Source organism: Odontesthes bonariensis, chromosome 11, assembly GCF_027942865.1.
Source record: "Odontesthes bonariensis isolate fOdoBon6 chromosome 11, fOdoBon6.hap1, whole genome shotgun sequence".
NCBI lineage: Eukaryota > Metazoa > Chordata > Actinopteri > Atheriniformes > Atherinopsidae > Odontesthes > Odontesthes bonariensis.
In genome coordinates, this window is record NC_134516.1 from 1,240,880 (window position 1) to 1,251,656 (window position 10,777).

The following is a 10,777-nucleotide window of genomic DNA, read 5'->3' on the forward strand; positions in this document are numbered from 1 at the left end:
TGGGGAGCGGCGGGTTTGGTTCCGTGTTCTCGGGCCAGAGGCTGTCAGACGGACTCCAGGTGGCCGTGAAGCATATCTGCGGGGACAGAGTTCAGCAGTGGGCCCAACAGGTGAGTCACAACCTGCCAATGTTTGGCGCCCCCCGATGGCTGGCCGCTGCACTGCAGCCGCCCGTGTGGGGCGGCCCCTCTGGTTCCCACAGAAACGTGTGATGTCACGGTTCAGTTGGTGGATTTCCCCCCAGTGACACACTGGTTCCTGTAGCTGGGATTTCAATGACTGATCAATAACAGATAAATAAATTATCAATAACTGATCAATCTGATCGATGACTGATCAATAACTGATCACTCTGATCGATGACTGATCAATAACTGATCACTCTGATCGATGACTGATTGATAACTGATCAATCTGATCGATGACTGATCGATAACAAATAATTCTGATCGATAACAGATCAATCTGATCGATGACTGATCGATAACTGATCAATCTGATCGATGACTGATCAATAACTGATCAATCTGATCGATGACAGATCCATAACGGATCCATAACTGATCGATGCCAGATCCATAACTGATCCATAACTGATCGATGACTGATCAATAACAGATCAATCCTCCTCTGTCCCTCCAGCCGGGTGAGCTCATCCCCGTTCCCATGGAGATCGCTCTGCTGCAGCAGCTGTCGGAGGTCGGAGGTCACGCCGGCGTGGTGCGCCTGCTGGACTGGTTTGAGCTGGAGGGGCGGGATTTCCTGCTGGTGCTGGAGTGCCCGCTGCAGAGCCAGGATCTGTTCGACTTCATCACGAAGTACGGCGCGCTGCCCGAGTGCCTCGCCCTCAGGTGTGTCTCTCCGGCCCGGCTCCGGCCCGGGCTCCACGTGTCGCTGCGCCGCCATCAGCGCCCGGCCCGCGCTGACCTTCTGTTCTGCTCGCAGGTTCTTCCGTCAGATCGTGGAGGCGCTGCGCTTCGTGCACGCTCACGGCATCGTGCACAGAGACATCAAAGACGAGAACATCGTGGTGGACATGCAAACGCTGGAGGTGAAGATCGTCGACTTCGGGTCGGGGGCGCCGCTCAAAAAGGCGGCGTACAGCGAGTTCGAAGGTACGCCTCATTTAGGCGGCTGATGGCGGTGCCTGACGCCCCTCCCTTTCTGTCCCCTGATGGCGGTGCCTGACGCCCCTCCCTTTCTGTCCCCTGATGGCGGCGCCTGACACCCCTCCCTTTCTCGCCCCTGATGACGGCACCTGACGCCCCTCCCCTTCTGTCCCCTGATGGCGGCGCCTGACGCCCCTCCCTTTCTCGCCCCTGATGGTGGCGCCTGACACCCCTCCCTTTCTCGCCCCTGATGACGGCACCTGACGCCCCTCCCCTTCTGTCCCCTGATGGCGGCGCCTGACACCCCTCCCTTTCTCGCCCCTGATGACGGCACCTGACGCCCCTCCCCTTCTGTCCCCTGATGGCGGCGCCTGACGCCCCTCCCTTTCTCGCCCCTGATGGCGGCGCCTGACGCCCCTCCCTTTCTCGCCCCTGATGGCGGCACCTGACGCCCCTCCCCTTCTGTCCCCTGATGGCGGCGCCTGACGCCCCTCCCTTTCTCGCCCCTGATGGCGGCGCCTGACACCCCTCCCTTTCTCGCCCCTGATGGCGGCACCTGACGCCCCTCCCCTTCTGTCCCCTGATGGCGGCGCCTGACGCCCCTCCCTTTCTCGCCCCTGATGGTGGCGCCTGACGCCCCTCCCTTTCTCGCCCCTGATGGTGGCGCCTGACGCCCCTCCCTTTCTCGCCCCTGATGGCGGCACCTGACGCCCCTCCCCTTCTGTCCCCTGATGGCGGCACCTGACGCCCCTCCCTTTCTCGCCCCTGATGGCGGCGCCTGACACCCCTCCCTTTCTCGCCCCTGATGGCGGCGCCTGACACCCCTCCCTTTCTCGCCCCTGATGGCGGCACCTGACGCCCCTCCCCTTCTGTCCCCTGATGGCGGCGCCTGACGCCCCTCCCTTTCTCGCCCCTGATGGTGGCGCCTGACGCCCCTCCCTTTCTCGCCCCTGATGGCGGCACCTGACGCCCCTCCCTTTCTCGCCCCTGCTGGCGGCACCTGACGCCCCTCCCTTTCTGTCCCCTGCTGGCGGCGCCTGACGCCCCTCCCTTTCTGTCTCCTGACGGCGGCGCCTGACGCCCCTCCCTTTTTCGCCCCTCATGGCGGCGCCTGACGTCCCTCCCTTTCTGTCCCCTGATGGCGGCGCCTGACGCCCCTCCCTTTCTCGCCCCTGATGGCGGCGCCTGACACCCCTCCCTTTCTCGCCCCTGATGGCGGCGCCTGACACCCCTCCCTTTCTCGCCCCTGATGGCGGCACCTGACGCCCCTCCCCTTCTGTCCCCTGATGGCGGCGCCTGACGCCCCTCCCTTTCTCGCCCCTGATGGTGGCGCCTGACGCCCCTCCCTTTCTCGCCCCTGATGGCGGCACCTGATGCCCCTCCCTTTCTCGCCCCTGCTGGCGGCACCTGACGCCCCTCCCTTTCTGTCCCCTGCTGGCGGCGCCTGACGCCCCTCCCTTTCTGTCTCCTGACGGCGGCGCCTGACGCCCCTCCCTTTTTCGCCCCTCATGGCGGCGCCTGACGTCCCTCCCTTTCTGTCCCCTGATGGCGGCGGCTGACGCCCCTCCCTTTCTCGCCCCACAGGTACTCGGGTCTACAGCCCGCCGGAGTGGATCCTGGCACATTCCTACGAGGCGGCGCCGCTCACCGTCTGGTCTCTGGGCGTCCTACTCTTCGACATGGTCTGCGGCGACATCCCGTTTGAGCGTGACCAGGAGATCATTAAGGCCAAGCCCATCTTTAAACGCCGGCTGTCCAAAGGTGAGCAGAAGCTCCGCCCCCTGATGGGTTTGTTCTGGTTCTGGTTCTGGTTCTGGTTCCTGACCTCCGCTCTGGCCCTGCAGAATGCAAGTCTCTGATTCGCTGGTGCCTGGCGTTCCGCCCGGAGGACCGCCCCTCGCTGGAGGACTTGCTAGCCCACCCGTGGATGGAGGGCGGCGAGGAGGAGGAGGAGCACAGCTCGCCGCTCAGCCCGTCCCTGTGAGCCGGAGCGGCGAGCAACCAGAAATAAAGAGACGCTTCCTGTTTTTAGGAGCCACCGCTAAGTTAATGATTATTTATTTGGTTCTGATCAGTTCTGGTTCTGACTCCTCCCACTCCTCATGTGAAGAGGTCACATGACGCAGGTGAGGATGAAGGTGTTCTCCTCTTCCTCGGCGGCCCGTTTATCGATCTGTTTATTGACCCGTTTATTGACCCGTTTATTGATCTGTTTTTTGATCCGTTTTACACTCAAAGTGGTTCAGGTCACTTGGTTCTGTTTATTTACATTAAATAAGTTTTTGGATCAACTGAAAACAAAAGTCAACGTTTGAATAAAAGTTTCAGTAACTGGATCACATGGTGTTCTGTTTGGTTCTGTTACTCTGTGACCCGTTTGGTGGGTTCTGTCTGTTTGTGACCCGTTTGGTTCTGTTTGGTTGGTTGGTTTGTTTGTTTGTGACCCGTTTGGTTGGTTCTGTTTGTATGTTTGTTTGTTTGGTTTGTTCTGTTTGTTTGGTTGGTTCTGTTTGTTTGTTTGTTTGTGACCCGTTTGGTTGGTTGGTTTGTTTGTTTGTGACCCGTTTGGTTGGTTCTGTTTGTATGTTTGTTTGTTTGGTTTGTTCCGTTTGTTTGGTTGGTTCTGTTTGTTTGTTTGTGACCCGTTTGGTTCTCTTTGTTTGTTTGTTTGGTTCTGTTTGTTTGTGACCCGTTTGGTTCTGTTTGGTTGGTTGGTTGGTTTGTTTGTGACCCGTTTGGTTGGTTCTGTTTGTTTGTTTGGTTGGTTGGTTCTGTTTGTTTGTGACCCATTTGGTTCTGTTAGTTTGTCTGTTTGTTTGTTTGTTTGGTTTGTTTGGTTGGTTCTGTTTGTTTGTCTGTTTGGTTGGTTGGTTTGTTTGTGACCCGTTTGGTTAGATCTGTTTGTTTGGTTGGTTCTGTTTGTTTGTTTGGTTGGTTGGTTCTGTTTTTTGTTTGTCTGTTTGGTTGGTTGGTTCTGCTTGGTTGGTTGGTTTGTTTGTTTGTGACCCGTTTGGTTGGTTCTGTTTGTTTGTTTGTCTGTTTGGTTGGTTGGTTTGTTTGTTTTGTGACCCGTTGGGTTGGTTCTGTTTGTTTGTTTGTGACCCGTTTGGTTCTGTTTGGTTGGTTGGTTCTGTTTGTTTGTTTGTGACCCGTTTGGTTCTGTTTGGTTGGTTGGTTGGTTTGTTTGTGACCCGTTTGGTTGGTTCTGTTTGTTTGTTTGGTTGGTTGGTTCTGTTTGTTTGTGACCCATTTGGTTCTGTTAGTTTGTCTGTTTGTTTGTTTGGTTTGTTCTGTTTGTTTGGTTGGTTCTTGTACTGGTGAAAACAGGGTTTGGCTTTTCCTGTAGCCCAAGTCCTATCCGTCTTGTCCAGAAATGAGAAGGCAGGTTGGCAGTGTTTGACTCGCACTCTGAATAATCCAATGAGATGGTTTTGTCCGAGAATGTTGCCGTTTTTTTACAAATTAAAATAAATACAAACAAAAGGATGCAATGAGATGCAAAAATGGTAAAGTCTATTGAAATCACAACTGCAAGACAATATAGCGCATGAGCAGCGTGTCTTGGGGTGAGCGAGGTCAATAACTGTATTCTGCGGCCTGCTCTCCTCCCGTCATGCGCAGTTGGCAACGCTTTATCAGTTCAGTTGGTGGCACCATTCACCACCTATAGAGGGCGCAAGCTCAAAAGTGCAGAAAACAAAAAAATATAAGTCCAAGCAAAACAAACTTAAATGTGGCTCCTACACACCGGCCCCTAATTGTTCTCCAAGAATCACTTATTTTACAATATACAAAAAGGAGCCAAGTAATGAAGTATCAATTAACTATGTATAACAAAAATGACCCAAAAATAGGGCGATTATCAAGGTAAGTATATAAATCAAATCAAAATAACATTACTTTCCTGTAAAGTGTTATCAGGGACATTGGAGGTTGGTCATCAGGATTCGTCATCAGCTTCGAGGATCAGGCACAGCTTGGAAATAGGCCTCTCAAGGACTGACGTCTTGGTTTTCAACTTCACAGACCTGACCAGGCCTCTTGAATCCGATCTGGTCTCCAGGACTCTTCCCAACGGCCAGGACCCTCGTGGAGCGGTGGGATCGACCACCAGGACGATGTCTCCGATGTTGAAGTTCTTCTTCTTGCCTGTCCATTTCTGCCTTTCTTGGAGTAGGAGGAGGTATTCTTTTGTCCATCTGAGCCAGAAGAGATCAGCCATGTACTGGACCTGTTTCCAGCGGCGCTTGGCGTAGATGTCGGACTTCTGGAAGACTCCAGGGGGCAGAGTGGGCATGGTCTTCAACAAAAGGAGATGATTGGGGGTCAGCGGTTCCAGGTCATGGGGGTCTGAGGACACTGTGGAGAGGGGGCGGCTATTCAGGATGGCCTCCACCTCACAGAACAGGGTATGAAGGCCTTCATCATCAGTGGTTTGCTGATGCAGAGTGGAGTTGAGCACCTGCCGGACGGATCGTATGAGTCTTTCCCAGACTCCGCCATGGTGTGATGCAGCTGGTGGGTTGAAACTCCATTCAACGCCATCAGGAAGCAGGGCGTCTTGAATCTTTTTCTGATTGAGAGTCATCAGGGCTCTCTTCAGCTCTGCATGCGCACCCACCAGGTTTGTCCCATTGTCAGACCTGATGTGCTTGACTTGGCCTCTCCTGCACACAAATCTCCTCAAAGCATGAATGCATGAATCCGTATCCAAAGTGTAAGCAATTTCCAAATGAATAGCTCTACTGGACATACAAGTAAAGATTACTCCATACCTTTTGATGGTGCTTCTGCCTCGCCTCACCTCAATAGGGCCAAAGTAGTCCAGTCCTACATTGGTAAAGGGTGGGAGGTCAGGTAGGATTCTTTCCACCGGCAAGTCTGCCATTTTCTGCTGACCTACTTTGCCTCTCACACGGCGACATGTGACACATTTGGAGAGCACCTTTCTAGCTACAGAGTTGCCCTTTTTGATCCAGTACTTCTTGTGGAGTTCTGAGAGCATGTGGTTTCTGCCACTGTGTCCACTGCGTTCATGAATGTGTCGTAACAACAGCACTGATATGTGTGAATCTGTGGGCAAGATGCAGGGGTGTTTAGTGTCCTCAGGCATTGCAGATCGGTGTAGTCTGCCGCCTACCCTCAGGAGGCCATGATCCAGTACAGGATCAAGCCTGCAGAGCCTACTGCTGTTGGATACTCTGGGAGGTGTCATCTGCAATGTTGAGAATTCATTAGAGAAAGCTTGTCTCTGACTGTACATGACAACTGCTCTTTCTGCATCTGCCAGTTCTCTCACTGTTAAGTGCTGTTCAACGCAGGACTTTACGTCAACCACCTTTTGGCCTGACCGTGACCTGTCGGAGTGGGTGAGTAGGGCGAGCTCTTTTCCTTTTTTCATTTTCACCATCAAATTTCTCTTCAGCTTGAGATAACAAGCTACAGCCTTTAAGAGGCTGTTCCAGTTTGAGAAATGTGATATAAGTTGGTCAGTAGGGGTTCTAGATTTCACCATGGTTGTGAACACAGTAGTGGTTCTCCTAACCTCTGGGTCTTCTTGAAGCATGGGGCCCAGTGCCTGCACTACTGGCCAACTTTCCTCTGTTTTCCATAGAAACTCCGGAGCATGAATCCATCTCTTCTGCTCCATGAACTTTCTGGCATTCAACCCTCTGGATGAATCATCAGCAGGGTTGTCTTTGCTGCCTACATATTTCCACTGTGACAGCTCTGTGTTGTCCCGTATAAATGAGACCCTGTTTGCTACATAGGTTTTAAACCTGGCTTGGTCGCTGGCAATGTACTTAAGGACTGTTTGGCTATCTGTCCAGAAAACTGAGGGTTCTAAGTCAAGGTGTAACTCCTTTCTCAGCATTCTGTCCACTTTTACTGACAGAGTAGCCGCTGCCAGCTCCAGTCTTGGCACTGTGATGTTCTTCAAGGGTAGCACTCTAGACTTCCCAAGTACAAAGGTGACATGCACTACATCTTTCTGGTTCACCTGTCTGATATAGCTCACGGAGCCGTAGCCACTTTCACTGGCGTCGGCAAAATGATGCAGTTTGGCACACCTGGTCACTCCGAAGCCCTCTGGTTTCAGACATCGCTGCACACTGAAGCCTTTGATCATCTCCAAGCTGCTGGTCCATTTCATCCATCGCTGCGATTCCTCTGGTGACAAAGGCTCATCCCATCCAAAGCCCGCCCGACAGAGCTCCTGTAGCAGCTGCTTGGCTGGAAGAATGAGAGGGGCAAGAAAGCCGAGTGGGTCAAAGATAGAGCTGACAACAGACAGTATGCCTCTGCGTGTGTGTGGCTTTTGGCTTAGGTTGATGTTGAATTGGAAGCTATCTGAGTCTACACACCATTGCAGTCCCAATGCTCTTTCAACTGGCAGGCTGTCTTTGTCAAGATCAAGTGACTTAATGTCTTTGGCTCTGTGCTCTTTGGGAATGGATGACAGCACTGCACGGCTATTGCTCACCCACTGAGTTAGCTGGAACCCTCCTTTGCTGCACAATGCAGTGAGATCGCTTACCAGCTGGATGGCATCGGACTCCTTGGACACTGACCTGGCACAGTCGTCAACATAAAAGTTGTGCCTGATGGTCTCTGCTGCCTGAGGGGGAAAACAGCTTTCATAGTCAGTTGCGGTTTTTTGTAGAGCAAAGGTTGCGATGCTTGGGGAGGATACGGCACCAAAGATGTGCACAAGCATGCGGTGTTCTGTTGGATTCTGATTGGTGTCACCTTGAGGCCACCAGAGAAATCGCAGGTAGTTCACATCGGACTTTGCCACTCTAACCTGATGGAACATTGATTTGACGTCTGCCATGATTCCAATGGGCTCCCTGCGAAACCTCATGATGACCCCAAGGAGAGAGTTGGTGAGGTCTGGACCCTGTAGCAGTTCAGTGTTGAGTGACACACCTTGGGATGACGCAGCACAATCGAACACTACTCTGAGCTTTTTCTTCTTGGGGTGGTAAACCCCGTGATGTGGCAAAAACCATGTTGTTCCTGGCTGCTGCAGGAGTTCCTCCTGTGGGACTTCCTCAGCATAGTTGTTGTCAAAGATGTCAGTGAGAAATGCTGTGTATTCCTGTTTGAACTGCTCATTCTTTGACATTTTCCTTTTTAGGCTATACAGACGCTGTTCTGCCATTTGCCTATTGCCTGGCATGTGCACATTTGCTTTCCTGAAAGGCAGTCTCAAACTGTAGTGGCCATTCTCCAGTACTGCCTCATTTGCTATGCCTAGGAATGTTTTGTCCTCGACAGACATTTCTGTCTTTTCCTCTGATGCATTTTTCCTGGAAGTCCTGGTTGTACTGCGAGATTAGCAGCTTTTCCAGACTTGCAACAGAGATCCTATTGACTGTCACACTTCCTCCAGTACCAGCAGCACTTCTCAATGGCCCATTTACCACCCACCCTAACAGTGTTCTAACTGCGTAGGGACCCCCATTCTGGCTATTTATTACCTCCCACGGTTCTAATAGATGTGGAGCATTCGTGCCAATCAACAGTTCCACCTTTGAACTAATGGAGGGAATTGTGACCTTACCTAAGTACGCCCAATGCGCCAGGTCACTTTGCTTGGGGATGCTGCTTCTGGTTACTGGCATGTCCTTTTGCGTCAAGGTGTTAGGAAGATGGAAGAATATGTCGCTGTCCAGTGCTGAAACTTCCATTCCTGAGATGACATGCGCTGTGACTGATGTTTCCTGATTCATAGTGCGCAGTAGTATGCGTGTCCTCTTTCCTCTTAGATTGAGACATGTCATGAGCGCTTCTGAACAGAAGGTGGCAGAAGACCCAGGATCCAACAGAGCGTATGTTTGTATGACATGGCTGCCCTTTACTGCCTTGACATTAACAGGGACAATGGAAAGAACGCTCTCATGGTCTCCGGCCCCTATATGACCACATGACTCTGCTACACTAACAACATATGGACTGTCTGTTTCCTTGGTTGCAATGTGGAGGATGCTGGGATGGGTTCGTTTGCACACGTTGCAGGTAAGACGCCTACTGCAGTCCTTGCTAATGTGCCCTGGGGTGAGACATCCATAGCAGATGCCCTTGGTTTTCAAAAAGCTTAGCTTGTCTCTATGGGCCTTTTTCCCAAACCTTTGGCATGAGTCGAGTGCATGTTTGGAGCTGCAAAAGAGACATGATGGGTCAGACTTTGCTGCTGTGACAGGGGTTACACTAGTCGCATAGCTACTGCTAGAGGACTTGGAGGGCCGTGTTTTAACATGAGCTTTTGCATTTCCTTTAACAGCTGACTGGTCTTGGAGATCACCAAACATGGGGTCACCTGCTATGCGAGCCTGTTTTTCCATAAAAGAGACAAGGTCTAAAATTCTTACCCTGCTTTGGCGTTGTTGTTGTAGCTCAAATGCCTTGTTGCGCCATTTCTCCTTGAGCTCGTATGGCAACTTAACAGCAATGCTTTTCATGGTGGATATGGTGTCCAGCTCCTCCATGTATGACATCTCCTCCATTGCATTGCAGCAGCTCCTCAGGAACATGGCATACTCCTGCAGGGACTTGGCATCCTGTGGTTTGATCTGAGGCCATGAGAGGGCCTTTTCCAAGTAGGCACAAGAGATCTTATACTCATTGCCAAAGTTTTCTTTCAATAATTGCAGAGCCTTTTGGTATCCTCTATCCGGCGCCATATACTCACAGCTCTTAACTAGCCGCTGGGCTTGGCCCTTTGTGTACTGGATGAGAAATTGCAAACGGTCTCTGTAGTTGTCAGTTTTCCTTTCAATCAGGTTTTCAAATCTGTGAATGAATGACTTATATTCAAGAACCTCACCATCAAAGACCGGAATGCTGCCCTGTGGTAAGGTGGATGACAACTGTTGTTTCATGAGCAGTCTGGTCAGTTCATTTTGATTTTCCAACACATTGATCATATGACTGTCATGTGGTGCGCTGGGTATAGAGGGTGTTTGAGCCTGAGGCTGAAGCTGAGACTGTGGCTGAGGTGGCAAATGAAACTGCAGTTGTTGCTGAGGCCATGGTGGGAGCTGGGGCTGACCCTGTGGTGGCCGAGGCTGCAGTTGAGGCTGAAGGGCCTGCTGTTGTCGAAGTTGAGGCTGCTGGTGAAGCTGAGATGGTAGCTGAGGCTGCAGAGGAGCTTGTAGCAGAGGCGGAGGCAGTGGAGGCGGAGGTTGAGGCTGAAGTGCCTGGTGTTGTCGAAGCTGAGGTGGTAGCTGAGGCTGCAGAGGAGCTTGTAGCAGAGGCGGAGGCAGTGCCTGGGGCTGTGGCTGTCGTTGAGGCAGTGGTGGTTGAGTCTGAGTGGGGGGCTGTGTAGGCAGAGCATCTTGAGCTGAACTAACAACTGGCTGAGCTAGGACAGGGGAACTATTCGAGTCGCCTCCATAGGGAAGACTATGCAGTGCTGTGAACTGCTGCACCTGGTCACTACTGGTGGGCCTATTGGGTGATGTAGGTCCGCTCTGATCTGGGTTAAGCAGAGGGAAATTGACTTTAACATGAACAGCACTTGCTTTGGGTTTTACTGAGGGGGTGTCAAGAAACGAAATTGAACTCTCTAGCTCTTCAAAGTGTGCAGTTTGTGATGCTCCTCCTTCCAACACAGACAAATGAGCTGTGTCTAATTCAAACGGAATGGGACCTAAAGTGTTCCT

The 10,777-nt window shown here is 52.0% G+C and overlaps 1 protein-coding gene across 1 annotated transcript in view; it reads left to right on the plus strand.

Annotated features, from left to right (window-relative positions):
- The window catches only part of LOC142391150 (serine/threonine-protein kinase pim-2-like), an 8,113-nt gene extending 4,894 nt beyond the window's left edge, over positions 1–3,219 (plus strand). Inside the window, exons 2-6 of the mRNA XM_075476927.1 lie at positions 8–110; positions 643–851; positions 946–1,115; positions 2,694–2,870; positions 2,954–3,219. Of these exons, the coding sequence (XP_075333042.1) occupies positions 8–110; positions 643–851; positions 946–1,115; positions 2,694–2,870; positions 2,954–3,093 (799 nt within the window). The 3' untranslated portion in view covers positions 3,094–3,219. The remainder of the gene's footprint in view (positions 1–7; positions 111–642; positions 852–945; positions 1,116–2,693; positions 2,871–2,953) is intronic.
- The last annotated feature ends 7,558 nt before the right edge of the window (positions 3,220–10,777 follow it).